The sequence below is a fragment of the Salmo trutta genome, chromosome 35, assembly GCF_901001165.1.
Source record: "Salmo trutta chromosome 35, fSalTru1.1, whole genome shotgun sequence".
Taxonomy (NCBI): domain Eukaryota; kingdom Metazoa; phylum Chordata; class Actinopteri; order Salmoniformes; family Salmonidae; genus Salmo; species Salmo trutta.
The window spans coordinates 17,572,863-17,598,835 of record NC_042991.1 but is presented as its reverse complement, the minus strand read 5'-3'; the positions used below and the strand labels follow the sequence as shown (position 1 = coordinate 17,598,835).

Sequence of the window (25,973 nt, the reverse complement as noted above, 5' to 3'; positions counted from 1 at the left end):
CTGTTACTGACTGTTACTGACTGTTACTGACTGTTACTGACTGTTACTGACTGTTACTGACTGCTACTGACTGTTACTGACTGTTACTGACTGCTGCTGACTGTGTCTGACTGTTACTGACTGTTACTGACTGTTACTGAATGCTACTGATGGCTACTGACGGCTACTGACGGCTACTGACTGTTACTGACTGCTACTGACGGCTACTGACGGCTACTGACGGCTACTGACTGCTACTGAATGCTACTGCCGGCTACTGACTGTTACTGATAGCTACTGACTGCTACTGACTGCTACTGATGGCTATTGACTGTTACTGACTGTTACTGACTGTTACTGACTGTTACTGACTGTTACTGACTGTTACTGACTGCTACTGACTGTTACTGACTGTTACTGACTGCTGCTGACTGTTACTGACTGTTACTGACTGTTACTGAATGTTACTGACTGCTACTGAGAGCTACTGAATGCTACTGGCGGCTACTGAATGCTATTGACGGCTACTGGCGGCTGCTGACTGCTACTGAATGCTACTGAATACTACTGACTGCTACTGACTGCTACTGGCGGCTACTGGCGGCTACTGACTGCTACTGACTGCTTCTGACTGCTACTGACTGTGTCTGACTGTGTCTGACTGTTACTGACTGTTACTGAATGCTACTGATGGCTACTGACAGCTACTGACGGCTACTGACTGTTACTGACTGCTGCTGACGGCTACTGACTGCTACTGACGGCTACTGACTGTTACTGACTGCTACTGAATGCTACTGCCGGCTACTGACTGTTACTGATAGCTACTGACTGCTACTGACTGCTACTGATGGCTATTGACTGTTAGTGACTGTTAGTGACTGTTACTGACTGCTACTGACTGTTACTGACTGCTGCTGACTGCTACTGACTGCTACTGACTGTTACTGACTGCTGCTGACTGCTGCTGACTGTTACTGACTGTTACTGACTGTTACTGAATGTTACTGACTGCTACTGACGGCTACTGACTGCTACTGACGGCTACTGAATGCTACTGGCGGCTACTGGCGGCTACTGGCGGCTGCTGACGGCTACTGACTGCTACTGACTGCTACTGACTGCTACTGACTGCTACTGACGGCTACTGGTGGCTACTGAATGCTACTGATGGCTACTGGCGGCTACTGACTGCTACTGACTGCTACTGACTGTTACTGACAGCTACTGACTGTTACTGACTGCTACTGACTGTTACTGACTGCTACTGACTGCTACTGACTGCTGCTGACTGTTACTGACTGTTACTGACTGTTACTGACTGTTACTGAATGCTACTGACGGCTACTGAATGCTACTGGCGGCTACTGGCGGCTGCTGGCGGCTGCTGACGGCTACTGACTGCTACTGAATGCTACTGAATGCTACTGACTGCCACTGACTGTTACTTACTGCTACTGAATGCTACTGACGGCTACTGACTGCTACTGACTGCTGCTGAATGCTACTGAATGCTACTGACTGCTACTGACTGCTACTGACTGCTACTGACTGCTACTGGCGGCTACTGACTGCTACTGACGGCTACTGACGGCTACTGACGGCTACTGACTACTACTGGTGGTTGCTGACGGCTACTGACTGCTACTGAATGCTACTGAATGCTACTGGCGGCCACTGACTGCTACTGGCGGCCACTGACTGCTACTGGCGGCTACTGACAGCTACTGGTGGCTACTGAATGCTACTGATGGCTACTGGCGGCTACTGACTGCTACTGAATGCTACTGACTGTGTCTGACTGTTACTGACTGTTACTGACTGTTACTGAATGCTACTGATGGCTACTGACGGCTACTGACGGCTACTGACGGCTACTGACTGTTACTGACTGCTACTGACGGCTACTGACTGCTACTGACGGCGACTGACTATTACTGAATGCTACTGAATGCTACTGCCGGCTACTGACTGCTACTGATAGCTACTGACTTCTACTGACTGTTACTGATGGCTATTGACTGTTACTGACTGTTACTGACTGTTACTGACTGCTACTGACTGTTACTGACTGTTACTGACTGCTGCTGACTGCTGCTGACTGCTACTGACTGCTACTGACTGCTGCTGACTGCTGCTGACTGCTACTGACTGTTACTGACTGTTACTGACTGTTACTGACTGCTACTGACTGTTACTGACTGTTACTGACTGTTACTGACTGTTAGTGACTGCTGCTGACTGCTACTGACTGCTACTGACTGCTACTGACTGCTACTGACTGTTACTGACTGTTACTGACTGTTACTGACTGCTGCTGACTGCTACTGACTGCTACTGACTGCTACTGACTGTTGCTGACTGTTACTGACTGTTACTGACTGTTACTGACTGTTACTGAATGTTACTGACTGCTACTGACGGCTACTGAATGCTACTGGCGGCTACTGAATGCTACTGACGGCTACTGGCGGCTGCTGACGGCTACTGACTGCTACTGAATGCTACTGAATGCTACTGACTGCTACTGATGGCTACTGATGGCTACTGACTGTTACTGACTGTTACTGAATGCTACTGATGGCTAATGACTGTTACTGACTGCTACTGACGGCTACTGACGGCTACTGACTGTTACTGACTGTTACTGATGGCTACTGACGGTTACTGACTGCTACTGACGGCTACTGACTGCTACTGACGGCTACTGACTGTTACTGACCGCTACTGACGGCTACTGACGGCTACTGACTGTTACTGAATGCTACTGCCGGCTACTGACTGTTACTGACTGCTACTGAATGCTACTGCCGGCTACTGACTGTTACTGATAGCTACTGACTGCTACTGACTGCAATTGACTGTTACTGACTGTTACTGACTGCTACTGACTGCTACTGACTGTTACTGACTGCTGCTGACTGCTACTGACTGTTACTGACTGCTACTGACTGTTACTGACTGCTACTGACTGTTACTGACTGTTGCTGAGGGCTACTGAATGCTACTGACGGCTACTGAATGCTACTGGCGGCTGCTGACGGCTACTGAATGCTACTGAATGCTATTGACTGCTACTGACTGTTACTGACTGCTACTGAATGCTACTGACGGCTACTGACTGCTACTGACTGCTACTGGCGGCTACTGACTGCTACTGACGGCTACTGACGGCTACTGACTGCTACTGGCGGTTGCTGACGGCTACTGACTGCTACTGAATGCTACTGAATGCTACTGGCGGCTACTGACTGCTACTGGCGGCTACTGACAGCTACTGGTGGCTACTGAATGCTACTGATGACTACTGGCGGCTACTGACTGCTACTGAATGCTACTGACTGTGTCTGACTGTTACTGACTGTTACTGACTGTTACTGACTGTTACTGAATGCTACTGATGGCTACTGACGGCTACTGACGGCTACTGACTGTTACTGACTGCTACTGACGGCTACTGACTGCTACTGACGGCTACTGACGGCTACTGACTGCTACTGCCGGCTACTGACTGTTACTGATAGCTACTGACTGCTACTGACTGCTACTGATGGCTATTGACTGTTACTGACTGTTACTGACTGTTACTGACTGCTACTGACTGTTACTGACTGTTACTGACTGCTGCTGACTGCTACTGACTGCTACTGACTGTTACTGACTGCTGCTGACTGCTGCTGACTGTTACTGACTGTTACTGACTGTTACTGAATGTTACTGACTGCTACTGAGAGCTACTGAATGCTACTGGCGGCTACTGAATGCTACTGGCGGCTACTGGCGGCTGCTGACGGCTGCTGACTGCTACTGAATGCTACTGAATACTACTGACTGCTACTGAATGCTACTGCCGGCTACTGACTGTTACTGATAGCTACTGACTGCTACTGACTGCTACTGATGGCTATTGACTGTTACTGACTGTTACTGACTGTTACTGACTGCTACTGACTGCTACTGACTGCTACTGACTGTTACTGACTGTTACTGACTGCTGCTGACTGCTACTGACTGCTACTGACTGTTACTGACTGCTGCTGACTGCTGCTGACTGTTACTGACTTGCTGACTGTTACTGACTGTTACTGAATGTTACTGACTGCTACTGACGGCTACTGACTGCTACTGACGGCTACTGAATGCTACTGGCGGCTACTGGCGGCTGCTGACGGCTACTGACTGCTACTGACTGCTACTGACTGCTACTGACTGCTACTGACGGCTACTGGTGGCTACTGAATGCTACTGATGGCTACTGGCGGCTACTGACTGCTACTGAATGCTACTGACTGTGTCTGACTGTTACTGACTGCTACTAATTGTTACTGACTGTTACTCACTGCTGCTGGGGCTGCAGATCAATGTGAGGGGGTTTGAGGAGTGGTGAGGGGGTTTGAGCCCTGTGTGGCTGTAGAAAGATAACTGTACCCCTTCCTCCTTCCCCTGTCTGCACACAGAAACACACATACACCGTGGCTCCTCTGCAGACAGCGCTAATCCCAGCAGAGCGTCTGCAGTGTGCAGATTGGAACGGGATCCTGTGTCAACAAGGGATTAGGGGTTGCAGGAATGTATTGAACAGACAACCAACACAAAGACAGAGAAACAGAGAGAGAGAATGGAGGAAAGCATCATTTGGATGAGGGATGTGTACAGTAGAAAATAGGACAGGGCAGTACATGAATACAGGGCTGGAGGTCACAAGTCCTCATTGTCTTTGAACACCATAGTTGGTCAATCACAGTCAATCACATTTGAAAAAGAAATCTGAATAAAAAAGAGTGCAGCATATTCTTTGCTACTGACGGCTACTGACTGCTACTGACTGCTACTGACTGCTACTGACTGCTACTGACTGTTACTGATGGCTACTGACGGCTACTGACGGCTACTGACTGCAACTGACTGTTACTGACTGCTATTTACTGTTACTGACTGCCACTCACTGCTACTGACAGCTACTGACGGCTACTGACAGCTACTGACTGCAACTGACTGTTACTGACTGCTATTGACTGTTACTGACTGCCACTCACTGCTACTGACTGCTACTGACTGCTATTGACTGCTATTGACTGTTACTGACTGCCACTGACTGCTATTGACTGCTACTGACTGTTACTGACTGTTACTGACTTACTGACTGTTACTGACTGCTATTGACTGTTACTGACTGCTATTGACTGTTACTGAATGCTATCGACTGTTACTGACTGCTACTGACGGCTACTGACGGCTACTGACTGCTACTGACGGCTACTGACTGTTACTGACTGCTACTGATGGTTACTGACTGTTACTTACTGTTACTGACTGCTACTGATGGCTACTGACTGCTACTGACTGTTACTGACTGTTAGTGAATGCTACTGACGGCTACTGACGGCTACTGACGGCTACTGACTGTTACTGACTGCCTCTGACTGCTACTGATGGCTACTGACTGTTAGTGAATGCTACTGACTGCTACTGACTGTTACTGACGGCTACTGACTGTTACTGACTGTCAGTGAATGCTACTGACTGCTACTGACGGCTACTGACTGTTACTGATGGCTACTGACGGCTACTGACTGTTAGTGAATGCTACTGACTGCTACTGACGGCTACTGACAGCTACTGACTGCAACTGACTATTACTGACTGCTATTGACTGTTACTGACTGCCACTCACTGCTACTGACTGCTATTGACTGCTATTGACTGTTACTGACTGCCACTGACTGCTATTGACTGCTATTGACTGCTACTGACTGCTACTGACTGTTACTGACTTACTGACTGTTACTGAATGCTATCGACTGTTACTGACTGCTACTGACGGCTACTGACTGCTACTGACGGCTACTGACTGTTACTGACTGTTAGTGAATGCTACTGATGGCTACTGACTGTTACTGACTGTTACTGACTGCTACTGATGGCTACTGACTGCTACTGACTGTTACTGACTGTTAGTGAATGCTACTGACGGCTACTGACGGCTACTGACGGCTACTGACTGTTACTGACTGTTACTGACTGCTACTGATGGCTACTGACTGTTAGTGAATGCTACTGACTGCTACTGACTGTTACTGACGGCTACTGACTGTTACTGACTGTCAGTGAATGCTACTGACTGCTACTGACGGCTACTGACTGTTACTGATGGCTACTGACGGCTACTGACTGTTACTGACTGTTAGTGAATGCTACTGACTGCTACTGACTGCTACTGACGGCTACTGAATGCTACTGACGGCTACTGAATGCTACTGACGGCTACTGAATGCTACTGACGGCTACTGAATTCTACTGGCGGCTACTGACTGCTACTGACGGCTACTGAATGCTACTGACGGCTACTGAATGCTACTGGCGGCTACTGGCGGCTGCTGACGGCTACTGACTGCTACTGAATGCTACTGAATGCTACTGACTGCTACTGACTGCTACTGGCGGCTACTGACGGCTACTGGTGGCTACTGAATGCTACTGATGGCTACTGGCTGCTACTGACTGCTACTGAATGCTACTGACTGTGTCTGACTTACTGACTGTTACTGACTGTTACTGACTGTTACTGAATGCTACTGATGGCTACTGACGGCTACTGACTGTTACTGATAGCTACTGACTGCTACTGACTGCTACTGATGGCTATTGACTGTTACTGACTGTTACTGACTGCTACTGACTGCTACTGACTGTTACTGATAGCTACTGACTGCTACTGACTGCTACTGATGGCTATTGACTGTTACTGACTGTTACTGACTGCTACTGACTGCTACTGACTGTTACTGACTGTTGCTGACTGCTGCTGACTGCTACTGACTGTTACTGACTGCTGCTGACTGCTGCTGACTGTTACTGACTGTTACTGACTGTTACTGACTGCTACTGATGGCTACTGAATGCTACTGGCGGCTACTGGCGGCTGCTGACGGCTACTGACTGCTACTGACTGCTACTGACTGCTACTGACTGCTACTGACGGCTACTGGTGGCTACTGAATGCTACTGATGGCTACTGGCGGCTACTGACTGCTACTGAATGCTACTGACTGTATCTGACTGTTACTGACTGCTACTAATTGTTACTGACTGTTACTCACTGCTGCTGGGGCTGCAGATCAATGTGAGGGGGTTTGAGGAGGGGTGAGGGGGTTTGAGCCCTGTGTGGCTGTAGAAAGATAACTGTACCCCTTCCTCCTTCCCCTGTCTGCACACAGAAACACACATATACCGTGGCTCCTCTGCAGACAGTGCTAATCCCAGCAGAGCGTCTGCAGTGTGCAGATTGGAACGGGATCCTGTGTCAACAAGGGATTAGGGGTTGCAGGAATGTATTGAACAGACAACCGACACAAAGACAGAGAAACAGAGAGAGAGAATGGAGGAAAGCATCATTTGGATGAGGGATGTGTACAGTAGAAAATAGGACAGGGCAGTACATGAATACAGGGCTGGAGGTCACAAGTCCTCATTGTCTTTGAACACCATAGTTGGTCAATCACATTTGAAAATGAAATCTGAATAAAAAAGAGTGCAACATATTCTTTGCTCCAGCCCATGCATATAGTGCAGTGGGATGCGGAGAGTGGTGGCATATGGACTTCTGACTTCTGCTGAGCCTCATGCTGGTAGCCGTGTTGCCCATCCTCCCCTGAGCTGCCAGCGGATGATGTGTGTGTGTGTGTGTGTGTGTGTGTGTGTGTGTGTGTGTGTGTGTGTGTGTGTGTGTGTGTGTGTGTGTGTGTGTGTGTGTGTGTGTCTCAGGCGTCCTTCAGCTCACCCTGAACACACAGCTCCACTGCCAGGCCCACCAGCTGAGCGAGGGAGCCACCGGATGGAGGAGAAAGGAGAAATAAAGAGAGGCTGAAAGAGAGACGATGGATGGATGGATTTGAAAGAAAGAATTGTTTATAGGGAGAGAGAATGGTAGAGAGAGGGAGGGAGAAAATGGATTCCTGAATCTGAGCGTGCGTCTGTGCAATCAACTGTGCATGGGCTTGTGAGTGTGTGTGTATGTGTGTGCACAAAATGATACACCATATCAGTTGTGTCCCATCTACTTCCTTGTCCCTCCTCCTGTCTCCAGGACTGTGTTCTTCCATCAGGTTTATTGTACAGTTCCTCTGTAGCGTCAGTCTGTAATGAGAGTGACCCTACAGGTTAGTTCTTATTACTTTTTTAATATCCCAGCTGTAGATGTGCTGCAGATAGTGGAGAACACAGCCTTATGAGGTGATATTAAACACATACCAATCTCAGTGGAATAAAGTCATCTCGCTAGAAATGTCTTGAATTTGGAATAGAAGAGCGGGCCGTTATATGAAACACTGTTTTACTCGGTCATATTGAGATGTGAACTTTTGTGAATGTCCCTCGGCACTCGGTATTCAACTGCCAGTGAGGTGGGGAGCGAGATCAGACAAAGTATGGGATGAGAAGACAGAAAGAGAAAGGAGGAGGTAGAAGAGGAAGAGTGAATGAAAGAGTTCTCCAAACAGCTCTATCCAATCAGCCCGTACCGTCCTGGGTCTCCAGCTTGCGTGGTTGGAGGACACTCCTTCTGTACCTCCAGAGCCCTGGGCCAGAGGGGCTCTCTTCTTGGTTAAAACATTCAGAACTCCTCCAGGACAGTAGCTCACGACTGGACTGGAGAACAAGAGACACTCACAGTCAGGCTTTTCACTGCTTCTGATGAGTTGATAGAAAACTCAAGGTTACTTATCCACAGAGCTAGAATGAGATTATCATAAACCACTCCTAATCTTAACCAGAGGGATAAGGAAATATCTGATCCTGGACCAGTGGACAGGGGCAACTTTCTGCCTACTTCTAATCTCCCCATCTCTCCTGTCTTCTGCTGTCTCCTTCAGGTAGAACAGGTCATACTGAGGTTGTCCGGGTGGTCTGGGAGCCAGAGAAGACAAGTTTCTCCACGCTGCTCAAGGTGTTTTGGGAGAGCCACAACCCAACTCAAGGTAAAAACCCTCTCTGTCCATCCACACACAGACACCTCTGGTACAGTATTTCCAAACAACTTGCCGTAGTTTAAACCAAGTCTATACTGCTCTCTCTCTGCCCTAAGCTATCCATAACAAAATGATGAGTCCGCCATTTTGAGCGCCTACAATCAGGGTTCTATGGAATGAAGGGAGGGAGGAAGGGAAGGAGAGAGAGAAAGTCACGCTCCACCCAGAGAGGTGCCTGGAGTGTGTGACCTAATCACACACAGCGCTGTGAGTGTGTGTTTAATTTGACCCTTGTTGACCCTTTGTGAGTGTGTGTGAGTCCACAGGGTACACACGGCCCCAGAGAAATGTGCCTCTCTGTGTTAGCTCTGACCCCTCCCCACCTCAGGCACGTCAACTCCGCTGGCCAGCCCAACCTCTGGACAACCTTAAACACACACACACAAGCTATGACACACAGTAGAGAAGAAGATACACACACACAATATCACCCAGAGTAGAATACACACTGGATGAGGCACATTGTTGGTGACTTTCTTCCACACTGTTGACAGTACTACGTTATCATTCTCAGGTCACTTCAGTGTCATGAATCATGACCTACTTCCTGAGTGGTTTGGCTCCAGAATACTGCTGTTGCACATAGCATGCAGAATATAACTGTTCATTTCCTCCATTCAACTTTTTCAAAGATGCTATTTTAGATTAGATGGTTTGATATGGTGGGCTCAAACAAAGATCCTGATTAAATACAATATGCATCCATAATGCATTACCCACACTGAGTGTACAAAACATTAAGAACACCTGCTGTTTCCATGACAGACTGACCAGGTGAATCCAGGTGAAAGCTATGATCTCTTATTGACGTCAGCTGTTAAATCCACTTCAACCAGTGTAGATGAAGAGGAGGAGACAGGTTAAATAAGGATTTTGAGGCCTGAAGATAATTGAGACATGGATTGTGTATGTGTGCCATTCAGAGGGTGAATGGGCCAGACAAAAGATTGAAGTACCTTTGAACAGGGTATGGTAGTAGGTGCCAGGTGCACCGGTTTGAGTGCGTCAAGAACTACAACGCTGCTGGGTTTTTCACACTCAACAGTTTCCCGTGGTATCAAAAATGGTCCACCACCCAAAGGACATCCAACCAACTTGACACAACTGTGGGAAGCATTGGAGTCAACATGGGCCAGCATCCCTGTGGAACGCTTTCAACACCTTGTGGAGTCCATACCCCGACGAATTGAGGCTGTTCTGAAGGCAAAAGGGGGTACAACTCAATATTAGGAAGGTGTTCCTAATGTTTGTTATACTCAGTGAATACAGTGTACCTGCATATCTTCCCACTGTAGTTTAGTTCCCAAAGTGGATGTAATATTCAGGTAGGTTCAGATAGAGACTAAGGTCAAGTACTCTCTGAAGTGCTGCTCACAGGCCCAGTGATGCTAGAGGAGGTTAACCTACTGATTCCCATATCATAAGACTCACTGTCATATGCCATGTGATCGTAACAGGACACTACTATCAACAGTATGACCAAAAATGTCCTCTAACACCTAGCCAATGATTGCGTGTTGGAATGGGAGCTTTTTGTCAGGGAACAAAATCAGTGTGGTTCACTGTGTGTCTGCACAGCTCACTCTCCGCTCCCAGCAACAGAATAATTACACAGAGGCAGGCAGGAAGTATCGGTATCAGTTCCTATATATGGATGAAGGTGAACTGTACTTTGATTGAAATTACAGCACGGTTGGTCTGGTCTCATCTCCAGGTAGTTTTCCCCAGACAGACAGGGTTGATTGTGAGTTTGGTTCATAAGACGAGCCTGTCAGAGAAACACCGTCTGGTGGTTGGTTGGCGAATGAAATGATCTCAGATTAGGTCCCCTTATACACTGCTCAAAAAAATAAAGGGAACACTTAAACAACACAATGTAACTCCAAGTCAATCACACTTCTGTGAAATCAAACTGTCCACTTAGGAAGCAACACTGATTGACAATAAATTTCACATGCTGTTGTGCAAATGGAATAGACAACAGGTGGAAATTATAGGCAATAAGCAAGACACCCCCAATAAAAGAGTGGTTCAGCAGGTGGGGACCACAGACCACTTCTCAGTTCCTATGCTTCCTGGCTGATGTTTTGGTCACTTTTGAATGCTGGCGGTGCTTTCACTCTAGTGGTAGCATGAGACGGAGTCTACAACCCACACAAGTGGCTCAGGTAGTGCAGCTCATCCAGGATGGCACATCAATGCGAGCTGTGGCAAGAAGGTTTGCTGTGTCTGTCAGCGTAGTGTCCAGAGCATGGAGGCGCTACCAGGAGACAGGCCAGTACATCAGGAGACGTGGAGGAGGCCGTAGGAGGGCAACAACCCAGCAGCAGGACCGCTACCTCCGCCTTTGTGCAAGGAGGAGCAGTAGGAGCACTGCCAGAGCCCTGCAAAATGAGCTCCAGCAGGCCACAAATGTGCATGCGTCTGCTTAAACGGTCAGAAACAGACTCCATGAGGGTGGTATGAGCGCCCGACATCCACAGGTGGGGGTTGTGCTTACAGCCCAACACCGTGCAGGACGTTTGGCATTTGCCAGAGAACACCAAGATTGGCAAATTCGCCACTGGCGCCCTGTGCTCTTCACAGATGAAAGCAGGTTCACACTGAGCACGTGACAGACGTGACAGAGTCTGGAGACGCCGTGTTGAACGTTCTGCTGCCTGCAACATCCTCCAGCATGACCGGTTTGGCGGTGGGTCAGTCATGGTGTGGGGTGGCATTTCTTCGGGGGGGCCGCACAGCCCTCCATGTGCTTGCCAGAGGTAGCCTGACTGCCATTAGGTTCCGAGATGAGATCCTCAGACCCCTTGTGAGACCATATGCTGGTGCGGTTGGCCCTGGGTTCCTCCTAATGCAAGACAAGGCTAGACCTCATGTGGCTGGAGTGTGTCAGCAGTTCCTGCAAGAGGAAGGCATTGATGCTATGGACTGGCCCGCCCGTTCCCCAGACCTGAATCCAATTGAGCACATCTGGGACATCATGTCTCGCTCCATCCACCAACGCCACATTGCACCACAGACTGTCCAGGAGTTGGCGGATGCTTTAGTCCAGGTCAGGGAGGAGATCCCTCAGGAGACCACCCGCCACCTCATCAGGAGCATGCCCAGGCATTGTAGGGAGGTCATACAGGCACGTGGAGGCCACACACACTACTGAGCCTCATTTTGACTTGTTTTAAGGACATTACATCCAAGTTGGATCAGCCTGTGGTGTGGTTTTCCACTTTAATTTTGAGTGTGACTCCAAATCCAGACCTCCATGGGTTGATAAATTGGATTTCCATTGATTATTTTTGTGTGATTTTGTTGTCAGCACATTCAACTATGTAAAGAAAAAAGCATTTAATAAGATTATTTCTTTCATTCAGATCTAGGATGTGTTGTTTAAGTGTTCCCTTTATTTTTTTGAGCAGTGTATATAAACTCAGCAAAAAAAGAAACATCCCTTTTTCAGGACCCTAACTTCACAGATCTTCATTGTAAAGGGTTTAAACACTGTTTCCCATGCTTGTTCAAGGTACCATAAACAATTAATGAACTTGCGCCTGTGGAACGGTCGTTGAGACACTAACAGCTTACAGACGGTAGGCAATTAAGGTTACAGTTATGAAAACTTAGGACACTAAAGAGGCCTTTCTACTGACTCTGAAAAACACCAAAAGAAAGATGCCCTGCGTCTCTGCGTGAACGTGCCTTAGGCATGCTGCAAGAAGGCATGAGGACTGCAGATGTGGCCAGGGCAATAAATTGCAATGTCCGTACTGTGAGACGCCTAAGACAGCGCTACAGGGAGACAGAACGGACAGCTGATCGTCCTCGCAGTGGCAGACCACATGTATCAACACCTGCACAGGATCGGTGCATCCGAACATCACACCTGCGGGACAGGTACAGGATGGCAACAACAACTGCCCGTGTTACACCAGGAACGCACAATCCCTCCATCAGTGCTCAGACTGTCCGCAAAAGGCTGAGAGAGGCTGGACTGAGGGCTTGTAGGCCTGTTGTAAGGCAGGTCCTCACCAGACATCATCGGCAACAACGTCGCCTATGGGCACAAACCCACCGTCGCTGGACCAGACAGGACTGGCAAAAAGTGCTCTTCACTGACGAGTCACGGTTTTGTCTCACAAGGGGTGATGGTCGGATTCGCGTTTATTGTCAATGGAATGAGCGTTACACCGAGGCCTGCGCTCTTGAGCGGGATCGATTTGGAGGTGGAGGGAAGACATCCTCCTCCCTCATGTGGTACCCTTCCTGCAGGCTCATCCTGACACGGCCCTCCAGCATGACAGTGCCACCAGCCATACTGCTCGTTCTGTGCGTGATTTCGTGCAAGACAGGAATGTCAGTGTTCTGCCGTGGCCAGCAAAGAGCCCGGATCTCAATCCCATTGAGCACGTCTGGGACCTGTTGGATCGGAGGATGAGGGCTTGGACCATTCCCCCCAGAAATGTCCGGGAACCTGCAGGTGCCTTGGTGGAAGAGTGGCGTAACATCTCACAGCAAGAACTGGTGCAGTCCATGAGGAGGAGATGCACTGCAGTACTTAGTGCAGCTGGTGGCCATACCAGATACTGACTGTTACTTTTGATTTTGACCCCCCCTTTGTTCAGGGACACATTATTCAATTTCTGTTAGTCACATGTCTGTGGAACATGTTCAGTTTATGTCTCAGTTGTTGAATCTTATGTTCATACAAATATTTACACATGTTAAGTTTGCTGAAAATAAACGCAGTTGACAGTGAGAGGACGTTTCTTTTTTTGTTTATGTATAACCCTTTGTTTGTCTGTTTGTCTGAGTGTGGTTGTGTGTGTGTCTCTCTCTGTGTGATTTGTCCTTTGTTTGTCTTCCTCTATATTGAGTGAAAAGTGGTTTCTTTAGTCCAGTAAATTCTCTAACAGTTACACAACGTTGCCTTCTCTCTCTCATTGTCAGGAATGCGCCAGGGTAACGATGTAGGAACGACCTATCGATCAGCCATTTACACATACACACAGGAGCAGCTTGAAGAGGCTCTGGCCTCCAAAGACGACTATCAGAAGGTAAAGTAACTCAATAATCAGTTCTCTCGAGAGGTTCAAGCCGTAGAAACAAAAGCTGGATGTGAAAGAAAATCCAATTCCCCCGAATAAATAAATACGGAAAATCCTATACAGTAGCCATACCACCCAAACCAGAACACATTATACCACCTTTACATTGAGAAAGACAACGTTTTTTCCCCCGACTGCACCAGTCACATTAAATGCTTGCTGCAACACACCCATCTTTCCAACGAGCATCAGTCCAGGTTCAAATCCCGTCACCTTACAGGGAACATGCATAAAGCCAGGCAGGCTACGCCACCTGCATAATGCATATGTTTAATGGAGAGGGATTGCATGCTGCCACTGATTCCCCTAGTGAGAGGAAAAAACAGGAGGGGAGGAACAGCAGAATCTCGGTGGTGCAATGCTATGTGGAGCAGCTTTACCGCACTAGACCCCACCCTCCCCAACACTGCTGCATGCATGGCTTCCAGAAGAAGGGAGAGACAGACAGAGGAAGAAAGAAAACATGAGCTTACAGTGGAGCTAGGCTGGTCTCTCCTTCCTGCTTCTCTCTCCTTCTCTCTCTATCCGTCCGGTGGCTACAACCTTACTGCTCTCTTCTCTCTCTCTCGTTCTCTCTTCTCGCTCTCTCTCTCTCTCTCTCTCTCTCTCTCTCTCGGTCTCTCTCTTTCTCTCTCTAGCTCTCTCTAGCTCCTCTCTTGTCATGATTCCTTCTGTAACCACTTTCTCTGACCTGATTTCCGCCCTTGCCTCGCTCTCCATTTAGCCGGCCCTTCTCTCCTTTGTTCAGTATGGAAGCTGAGGTATGTCAACCACAGGATGTTAGACAAGTGATGGATAAAGACGTGTCCCTATATCTATTGACAGTTGAATCTCTCATTGGAGAGTGTCGATGAGATGACCTTGAGTGTCTGGGACACCTTCGTTGTTCTATTGTTGAGCTGCTGTATTCAGATGAAGTTCTGCCATACTGTCTTTGTGCAGCGAGGAGACAAGACGAGGGAAAGGTGCGTCAGATCCGTCTGGATGAGCAGTGCTCCACCTCTTCATCGGCAGAACAGAGCATACATACACAGTTGAGTTGAGAACCATTTCATGTACAGTCCTGAAATGTCAACCTTGGAGCTATTCAATACGTTTCATATCAGGTTAGTTACATTAAATAGTTAACTTTTCCTTCAATAGAAACAATAAGATATTCAGTTGCTGCCAACATACACATTTTCTCTGTTTGCTTACCACCTTCACTGTACCTGACCTGCAGTGGGCTATTCATCGGGCTGACACACCGCTCCATGCAGCTTCCCAGGCCAGGGTTGGGGTGTCTAAGCCAGACGGGGAGATAGGAAGTACACTCCCACGGAGAAGGAGGAGGTGGGGGAGGAGGTGGAAGTGGAGGAAAGGAGGAGGAGAGTAGGAGGAGGAGGAGGGGCAGCATATTGGTTGGATTTGTTCTTTCACGGAGTGTTGCCTCAAGCTGATGAAGCTACTGGGAGGGAGGCTGAGATACTGCAGCCTCTCCTCTCCTAATGGCTGGATAGTAACAAGGCTGATGAAGCTACTGGGAGGGAGGCTGAGATACTGCAGCCTCTCCTCTCCTAATGGCTGGATAGGAACAAGGCTGATGAAGCTACTGGGAGGGAGGCTGAGATACTGCAGCCTCTCCTCTCCTAATGGCTGGATAGTAACAAGGCTGATGAAGCTACTGGGAGGGAGGCTGAGATCCTGCAGCCTCTCCTCTCCTAATGGCTGGATAGTAACAAGGCTGATGAAGCTACTGGGAGGGAGGCTGAGATACTGCAGCCTCTCCTCTCCTAATGGCTGGATAGGAACAAGGCTGATGAAGCTACTGGGAGGGAGGCTGAGATACTGCAGCCTCTCCTCTCCTAATGGCTGGATAGTAACAAGGCTGATGAAGCTACTGGGAGGGAGGCTGAGATACTGCAGCCTCTCCTCTCCTAATGGCTCGATAGTAACAAGGCTGATGAAGCTACTGGGAGGGAGGCTGAGATACTGCAGCCTCTCCTCTCCTAATGGCTGGATAGTAACAAGGCTGATGAAGCTACTGGGAGGGAGGCTGAGATACTGCAGTCTCTCCTCTCCTAATGGCTGGATAGTAACAAGGCTGATGAAGCTACTGGGAGGGAGGCTGAGATACTGCAGCCTCTCCTCTCCTAATGGCTGGATAGTAACAAGGCCGATGCAGCTACTGGGAGGGAGGCTGAGATACTGCAGCCTCTCCTCTCCTAATGGCTGGATAGTAACAAGGCCGATGAAGCTACTGGGAGGGAGGCTGAGATACTGCAGCCTCTCCTCTCCTAATGGCTGGATAATAACAAGGCCGATGAAGCTACTGGGAGGGAGGCTGAGATACTGCAGCCTCTCCTCTCCTAATGGCTGGATAGTAACAAAGCTGATGAAGCTACTGGGAGGGAGGCTGAGATACTGCAGCCTCTCCTCTCCTAATGGCTGGATAGTAACAAAGCTGATGAAGCTACTGGGAGGGAGGCTGAGATACTGCAGCCTCTCCTCTCCTAATGGCTGGATAGTAACAAGGCTGATGAAGCTACTGGGAGGGAGGCTGAGATACTGCAGTCTCTCCTCTCCTAATGGCTGGATAGTAACAAGGCTGATGAAGCTACTGGGAGGGAGGCTGAGATACTGCAGTCTCTCCTCTCCTAATGGCTGGATAGTAACAAGGCTGATGAAGCTACTGGGAGGGAGGCTGAGATACTGCAGCCTCTCCTCTCCTAATGGCTGGATAGTAACAAGGCTGATGAAGCTACTGGGAGGGAGGCTGAGATACTGCAGCCTCTCCTCTCCTAATGGCTGGATAGTAACAAGGCCGATGAAGCTACTGGGAGGGAGGCTGAGATACTGCAGCCTCTCCTTTCCTAATGGCTGGATAGTAACAAGGCTGATGAAGCTACTGGGAGGGAGGCTGAGATACTGCAGTCTCTCCTCTCCTAATGGCTGGATAGTAACAAGGCTGATGAAGCTACTGGGAGGGAGGCTGAGATACTGCAGTCTCTCCTCTCCTAATGGCTGGATAGTAACAAGGCTGATGAAGCTACTGGGAGGGAGGCTGAGATACTGCAGTCTCTCCTCTCCTAATGGCTGGATAGTAACAAGGCTGATGAAGCTACTGGGAGGGAGGCTGAGATACTGCAGCCTCTCCTCTCCTAATGGTTGGATAGGAACAAGGCTGATGAAGCTACTGGGAGGGAGGCTGAGATACTGCAGCCTCTCCTCTCCTAATGGCTGGATAGTAACAAGGCTGATGAAGCTACTGGGAGGGAGGCTGAGATCCTGCAGCCTCTCCTCTCCTAATGGCTGGATAGTAACAAGGCTGACCAGGGTACACCAGGTCCCTCCATCCCATCGCCCGTTCCTCTACCCCTCCCTCCAAGACCCAGTCTCTCATCAAAATGAGCCCCATTTACACATGCAGTCAGGGGCCACAGCCCAGCAGCCACTGCAGAAGAGGCCTTATATTGGCTATTGTCAGTATCTCCTTTACAACACAGCTGTTATTACTACAACTCATTTTGGCCTGCACATTGTGGATGATTTCATTTATATTTGCAAGCGTCTGTGTTGGGATGTTATGTGTATTAGGTTATAACTAATATAACGGCATTCTCTATGCAGCCTGCCACACACCCACGCTGTCTACCTCTACTGTCTATCTATCTGGAGTAGATCATTTGAAGGTGTTTCAGACGTATAAAGGGAAAATCATCATTTCATTTCTCCCCTTTAGTAGCACATGATGAGCTGCTACAGTTTCTATTGCTTTGTTAGTTTCCGTGCTGTTTGCTGGTGTTATGAAAGACATTTACTCAGTGCGTGTATGTGGTCTCCCTCTGTGAATTTTGACATTTGCGTCGGTTGGTTGTGGAGTGGGGTCTAATTTATTCTCCGGTTCACGTCTTGTCTACCGTGACAATCATATCATCTGTGAGCGGAGCTCGTCTCGCTGTGTTTTGTCTCGGCTGAAAGGAGGCCATTTGTCACTAATGTCCCCCCTGGTCACGGGTCTGAGACAATGCCACAGCACTTACCTGAAAACCTGTTTATTTTGCTCTAGCATTTGCTATTGTTGGCTGTGTTTATGTTCACAAAGTGGCAGCCTCTGTTTACACAATCACTACTCTGCCAAAGTGTGCTACACACACTCAGACTCACAGACAATACCAACACGCTCACACACTCCCTCTGCTGGCCATGCTGCCTCTTTGTCCTCCTCCCGTCCTCTCGTCTTCCTCCATTGTCTGCTGTCCCCCCCCCCCCCTGCTGAGACATCTGTTCCGCACCACAAACCCAGCAGCACGGCACTGTTGCCATGGAAACAGAGGAGGCCCCCCCCACCCCACCCCAGTTCTACCACTCGAGCTCTATGATTGGTCCAGGCAGTCCTAATGAAGCGGGGTTTGGCTGGGGTTGTAGGTCATCTGTAGAGAGGCACCTCGGCTGCGTTTTAATCAGCTGTTGACCCCCGGCATAATGAAATGGAGGTCAGGAAAGGGTTAATAAAGCCTGCTTTGACTGACAGCTGGGTTCGTAATGGGGGGAGTCGGGGAGGGATAAAGAGAGTTGGAGGGAGTGAGAGAGAGAGAAGGAAAGGGAGAGTGCAATGGCGGGAGGGGGAGGGTAGCGGGTTAAAGGGGACAAGCGATGACAATAGTTGGACGTGCATGTGGCAAATGGAAAGTGAAAGGTCAATATGACAGGGTTGTTTGCTCATTGTCTCCTGGGTTACAGGGAGAGGGAGATGGAGACAGGGAGGGTCCCCCCCAGGAGGGTCCCCCCCCTTCTCCACTTTGGGGGGTTTAGGCCAGGGTTATTCATATTTATTGCGTCGGAGTGTTGCCGTCTGAGGTGCTGCATCATGCCACGCTGCGGGGGGGGGGGCGAGCTGCACTGAGAGGAGGGGGGATGGAGAGGGGGAAGGAAGGAGGAGAAGAGGGGGATCCAGAGTGAGGGAGGGAGGAGTTTGCACAGGGACACTGGGGCACTTCACCCAGTGGGGTCTCCCTCTCCACTGACCCTGCAAGGACCACTAGGAAGTAGATCAACAGAAGTGACCCATACCCCCAATAGATGGATGGCTGTCAATAACAAGTCAACAGTCGTTGCCATCTCAGTTTATTTCAGTAAATGATGGTGTAGGAAATCAAATATCAAGCTGGACATAGTTCTAGGCCCGGGTTGAGGGGTTAGTATTGGTTTGGAATCAGGTGGCCTGGGCTGAAGCGATAGGCTGAGGTACTGTAGCAGATGTTTTCATTTCAGATGTAATATGCATGTCTTTGATCTCCAGTTATTTCTAAATGGCTGCAAATTGCTTCTCATTCTCTCTAATATTCCATATCTGTTTGCAAACCGCTCGAGAGTCCCCCTTGTCAGTGTACACTTTGCTTAACTTGAAAAGGTACACATAAAATACTTCCGTTTAGAGATTTTTCTTTTTCATCTGTTTTGATCTATATTGCAACTGGTGCATTGCAATGTGGGCCAAATTAGTAAACATTCTAGATGTTATTTTTACCATATTTTTTAGACAGAATATTTGCATTGAAATTCTTGTATGTCCTCCTGGTATAATCACTGTAAAACCAGATCAGATGGTTCTATCGTAGTCTTATATGTCAAGCAAACTGAGTTCGGACACAAAGTCTCAGCAGAGACGGAAGAGGAAGCGAGATATCCCACTCCCTGGTTTTGTCTGGTTACGTTACATTCAATGAACTACGCAGACCAGACCCAGCTGCTATCACATTCGTGTCTAGGGGAGATCCACCCATGTTAAGCAGACCAGAACTGACCATTTTTTTCAATGGAAAACGGCCTGAGTGAACTATCTTTATTCATCCACCATCGTTGGTCTCAGCTCACAACACCACCATATCCCAACTCATCATCCCTGAAACAAGCTACACTTCCACACTGAGAACACAAAAGGTGACCCTTCCTTTCTCCAACACTAGGGAGCACTGTGTCCCATTCACCATTCACATCATGGCACCTGACTGACACACAGTTAGTTCCCTTCTCCTCATCTCAGAGAAATTGAAGTGATTTCATGCTCCTCTCTCAGGACTGGAGATAGAAACTCAGCTATGGCCGGCGTGTTCCCATCTATTAGTGCGTCAACAATACACAGGTTTCTACCTCAGAGGCTGTCGACAACGTGTTCTGCTGCTGCTTACCTCTCCTCGCTGCCGAGACGACCGACCACCTCCACCAATTAGGCCGACTGTCAGTGTGGGTGAGAGATCTGTCTGTAATTATCTTGCTGGCTTCGCCTGCCTGCCCACTGTTATACCTCATTAAAACAGAGACTTCTCCATCACACTATTAGGATGACTCTACTCTCACATCATCAATGCTGTTGACTAGTGCAACTAGCATGCTATCTAGAGGCTATTTGCCACGAACCTCCATATTATCATTAACTTGTATTATCATTTTCCGGCCTCTTGTGTGAGGTTATGGATTTTTATGGCCAGATATTGATGTGGACATAATGACATAGCGATGCTGTTTAGTAGCTCATATGGTATGGCGTAGAGAGCAAACTGAGCTGTGTGTGTGTGTGTGTGTGTGTGTGTGTGTGTGTGTGTGTGTGTGTGTGTGTGTGTGTGTGTGTGTGTGTGTGTGTGTGTGTGTGTGTGTGTGTGTGCCCGCACTGTGCACAATAAGCCTTTCAACAGAATAACTACTGAGGTGGCTGCAGCTCCACAGACAGACTATTGTCAAGGTGATGACAGGCCTCACAGTAGATCTGATTTAGGGGGGAACCACGGCAACCAGTTGTGCCCTTGATTCAAGGTGACAGCAGGGTGTCACTGCAGTTTTTATGGCCAGGGCCAGGCAGGGGTTGTGACAGCAGTGACACTGTGTCACTGTGTCATCCACAGAGCCATCAGGTCATAGTGGGGTAGATTTTGACTGTTTTCTGTGGACAGCAGTCACTGATGTAAGGGCCAACTGAACTTCAGGACAGGGCAAGGAATAAAGAGATTGGAGAAAGATAGAGGACTGTTAGAGAGGAGATATAGAGATATGGTAGACATAACCAAACCTAGACGGTTAGGGGAAAAGGGAAAGAGGACTGAGAGTAAATACACAGTGTACAAAACATTAAGAACACCTTCTTAATATTGAGTTGCACCCCCCCTTTTGCCCTCAGAACAGCCCTGTCTCCTCCTCTCTATCTAGACTGGTTGAAGTGGATTTAACAGCTGACGTCAATAAGACATCATAGCTTTCACCTGGATTTATCTGGTCAGTCTATGTCATGGAAAGAGCAGGTGTTCCTAATGTTTTGTACATTCTGTGTGTGTGTGTGTGAGGTGAAGGTGAGTCTCCTCCCTGGTAATGGGGAGTTGCTCTCCAGCTGTGACAGCCCTTCACCTGCACACCCTCAGGGATCCCCCCTTCTCCTCTCCTCTCTCCCCCTCTTCCTCTCTTCTCTCGTGGAATGACTGAGTGACTGGAGGCCATGGTCGGGCTAATTATCTGTTCCCCCTCCGTTCGCTAGCTGCTCTCGTTATTTCCTGACCAGCTTGCCAGGCCCCGGCCTTGTCCCCTCCACCTCCCCCCATCCTCCCCTGTACCCCCCCATCTGTGGCAATTTTTGATGGAGCGGCGTGGCATGCTGTTCCCCGACATCCTAATGCACCAGACCAGTTGGTTTAACAAACACGGCGCTGCCAACCATCTGCCGGCCAAATCTGTCTTCAAATTGCTTTAGTAGCAAACTCAACTTTCTTACCCTCCTCTCCTTTCCACTCCTCTCTCTGTCCTTCAGACATAATGACTTGAAATGGTGGGAGGACAGAGGTTGAGTAAATAAGGGTGTTGTTGTGGGTGTCGGGGGGAAATGTTGGATTACACTCACTCGTATTGGAAGAGTTGGAAGACTCTAATATACATGACTGTTGTGATTGCTGGGGTTACGGTAGATTTTGTCTGTCCACCTTGGGAAGATGAATCTGTCATTTTCATCCTTCCTGTTGACCTACAGACTGAACCTTGGCCAATGATTTCTCTCTTTTTCTCCCTCTGTCACGCTGTTGGTCATTCAGTCTTGGATGGTTGGTTGTATAATAAATATTACTTTATAAATATTACACAGGTATTGATTATACACAATATCCAATTGGCTACCTGGTTCTCTCATTGGGCATTCTAAGATATAGCCTCACACACACACACACACACACACACACACACACACACACACACACACACACACACACACACACACACACACACACACACACACACACACACACACACACTTACCTCACACACACACACCTACCTCACATCCATCTCTCCTCCTCTATGATGGCGGTGAAGCTGTGATGGTCTGTCCCCATCTCATCATCTCATCTCAGGGTGTGAACAGCCATGCTACCTCACTGGTGTCAATCATTCTCCTGTCCTGCTGTCCACTTACGGCCTGTTCTTCATAGTTCCCATCCCCTACCTTTAGTTTAGTAAAGGAGTGAAGCAGCCCATCTTATTTCCTCCCTTTTGCTCTCGTCTTACATGCAGACTTTCCCATTTTTGATTTGGTTTTTGATGGTACCGACAGGAGACCTAAACAAGTGGTATGTATCACATTCCCCTAAACATCATTATGGACAGAGGGCCTGCTCTGCCAGGGAGGGGAGCCAGGTCAGGGATGTCACTCTCTGTGCCAACAGCAGAGACCACACACACACACACACACACACACACACACACACACACACACACACACACACACACACACACACACACACACACACACACGAACAAAGCCGGGCATGTAGAACACACACACACACACACCAAATTCACAAAGACACATGCATGCAGAAAGACACACACACATGCATGAAGTTCATACACAGCCACACATTAGGATACTAACACTATGAGAGTCATAAGAGAGAGTGTTTTCCTTTTCTATCCATCTACTACATCGTGTAGTCTCTAGTCCTAGTCTCTAGTCCTAGTCTCTAGTCCTAGTCTCTAGTCCTGCCTGTCAATGGTGGAATCATTAGAAATGTTTTAAATGTTTCACATTGTGAAATGAGCCAATTATAGAGCATTGTGAATGTCCCCATTCGGATCATCTCAGTCAGGAAGGAACACGTTGACATAGAATAGATGTTTTCTTTCTGCTCATCTGCTTCGAGAACAAAGTATTGTCGTTCACAGTCATTTGTAACGGGGGAAGAATGAAGCCGTTTCAGCCACTATCCTGTTCCGTTCTCCATTCAGCTTTGACCAGCAGAGTTGGTGGATTGGGAAGCGTCTGGTTAATTTGATGTCTAGGTATTGAACGTGGATGCTCCGCTGGCTGACTTGATTGTATTGTTCACATGGGGAGTGATTGGGGAGCTCTCTGTGTGAGGCACTGCACTGCAGGAAATGACCTCTGAGGCTGGGGCTGAGGGGCTAAAGAGAAAGGCAAGGTCTCCTTTTCTCTCTCTCCCTCCCCCTCTGCTCATAAATCGCTCATTGTCCCGAGGTAGTGTGTGTGTTCCCGAGGTGGTAGTAGTAGTGTGTGTTCCCGAGGTAGTAGTGTGTGTGTTCCTGAGGTAATAGTGTGTGTGTTCCTGAGGTAGTAGTGTGTGTGTTCCTGAGGTAGTAGTGTGTGTGTTCCTGAGGTAGTAGTGTGTGTGTTCCTGAGGTAGTAGTAGTAGTAGTGTGTGTTCCTGAGGTAGTAGTAGTGTGTGTTCCTGAGGTAGTAGTGTGTGTGTTCCTGAGGTAGTAGTGTGTGTGTTCCTGAGGTAGTAGTGTGTGTTCCTGAGGTAGTAGTGTGTGTGTTCCTGAGGTAGTAGTGTGTGTGTTCCCGAGGTAGTAGTGTGTGTGTTCCCGAGGTAGTAGTGTGTGTGTTCCCGAGGTAGTAGTGTGTGTGTTCCCGAGGTAGTAGTGTGTGTGTTCCCGGGGTAGTAGTGTGTGTGTTCCCGGGGTAGTAGTGTGTGTGTTCCCGAGGTAGTAGTGTGTGTGTTCAAGAGGTTGTAGTGTGTGTTCCTGAGGTAGTAGTGTGTGTGTTCCCGAGGTAGTAGTGTGTGTGTTCCCGAGGTAGTAATGTGTGTGTTCCCGAGGTAGTAATGTGTGTGTTCCCGAGGTAGTAGTGTGTGTGTTCCCGAGGTAGTAGTGTGTGTGTTCCTGAGGTAGTAGTGTGTGTGTTCCCGAGGTAGTAATGTGTGTGTTCCCGAGGTAGTAATGTGTGTGTTCCCGAGGTAGTAGTGTGTGTGTTCCCGAGGTAGTAGTGTGTGTGTGTTCCCGAGGTAGTAGTGTGTGTTCCTGAGGTAGTAGTGTGTGTTCCTGAGGTAGTACTCACTGTAACCTGATCCTTCAGATCTTAACAGGAGAGTCATGACAGCAAGGAGAGCGAACGTGGATGGAAATGTGCTTGCTTGAAATGAGATGGTCCTTCTCCACTCCCACGACATTAGGTTAATGATGTTTACAGGGGTGGATGCCAAAATAGATGACGTTTACAGGGGGTGGATCCCAAAATAAATGTGTAAATTGATTTTTTTTTAAAAAACAAATTAAGTTAGTTAAGACATTTTATAGATAAAACAATAAGTATCATATTGTTTTTAAACGTGTGCATGTTTTTTTCCTCTGACAAAACAAAGCTGATTTAAAGGGGGGTGTAGTCACAGAAAATGTCGTTGTGTTGAAGGGAGGACCAATACGCAGCGGGAATGTGGATGCTCATCTTTTAATTACTTTAGAATAAAGCATACACGGGGAAAAAACAAGAAACACGACAGTACAACAGTCTTGCAGGCTATACTAAACGCAGTGCAAAAACAACTACCCACAACCCCAAAGAAAAACACACACCTGTTTATAGGACTCCCAATCAGAGGCAACTAGAACCACCTGCCTCCAATTGAGAGTCCAACAACCAATCTACACATAACACAAACCTCTCTGCCACGTCCTGACCAAAACTAATACAATTGCTCCCTCTGCTGGTCAGGACGTGACAGGTGTGGAATACTTCACACCTCTCCAGCTGTAGGGCACACAGGATGCACATATTCTCCATGAAAATCAAATCAAATCAAATGTTATTGGTCACATACACATTTTCAGCAGATGTTATTGGTCACATACACATTTTCAGCAGATGTTATTGCAGGTGTAGCAAAATGCTTGTGTTCCTAGCTCCAACAGTGCAGTAATATCTAACAATTCACAGCAATACACACAAATCTAAAGTAAAATAGTAGAATAAAAAAATATATAAATATTAGGATGAGCAATGTAGGAGTGGCATTGACTAAAATATAGTAGAATAGAAAACAGTAGATACATAGTGTGTGTGTTCCCGAGGTAGTAGTGTGTGTGTTCCTGAGGTAGTAGTGTGTGTGTCCCCGAGGTAGTAGTGTGTGTGTTCCTGAGGTAGTAGTGTGTGTGTCCCCGAGGTAGTAGTGTGTGTGTTCCTGAGGTAGTAGTGTGTGTGACCCGAGGTAGTAGTCTGTGTGTCCCCGAGGTAGTAGTGTGTGTTCCTGAGGTAGTAGTGTGTGTGTTCCTGAGGTAGTAGTAGTGTGTGTTCCTGAGGTAGTAGTAGGTGTGTTCCTGAGGTAGTAGTGTGTGTGTTCCTGAGGTAGTAGTAGTGTGTGTTCCTGAGGTAGTAGTAGTGTGTGTTCCTTAGGTAGTAGTGTGTGTTCCTGAGGTAGTAGTAGTGTGTGTTCCTTAGGTAGTAGTGTGTGTGTTCCTGAGGTAGTAGTGTGTGTGTTCCTGAGGTAGTAGTGTGTGTGTTCCTGAGGTAGTAGTAGTGTGTGTTTCTGAGGTAATAGTGTGTGTTCCCGATGTAGTAGTCTGTGTGTCCCCGAGGTAGTAGTGTGTGTGTTCCCGATGTAGTAGTATGTGTGTTCCTGAG

The 25,973-nt window shown here is 48.1% G+C and overlaps 1 protein-coding gene across 1 annotated transcript in view; it reads left to right on the top strand.

The window, feature by feature from the left end:
- The window catches only part of LOC115174747 (mitochondrial peptide methionine sulfoxide reductase-like), a 117,203-nt gene that overhangs the window by 78,822 nt on the left and 12,408 nt on the right, over positions 1-25,973 (top strand). The window contains exons 4-5 of the mRNA XM_029733571.1: positions 8,850-8,954; positions 13,947-14,053. Of these exons, the coding sequence (XP_029589431.1) occupies positions 8,850-8,954; positions 13,947-14,053 (212 nt within the window). The remainder of the gene's footprint in view (positions 1-8,849; positions 8,955-13,946; positions 14,054-25,973) is intronic.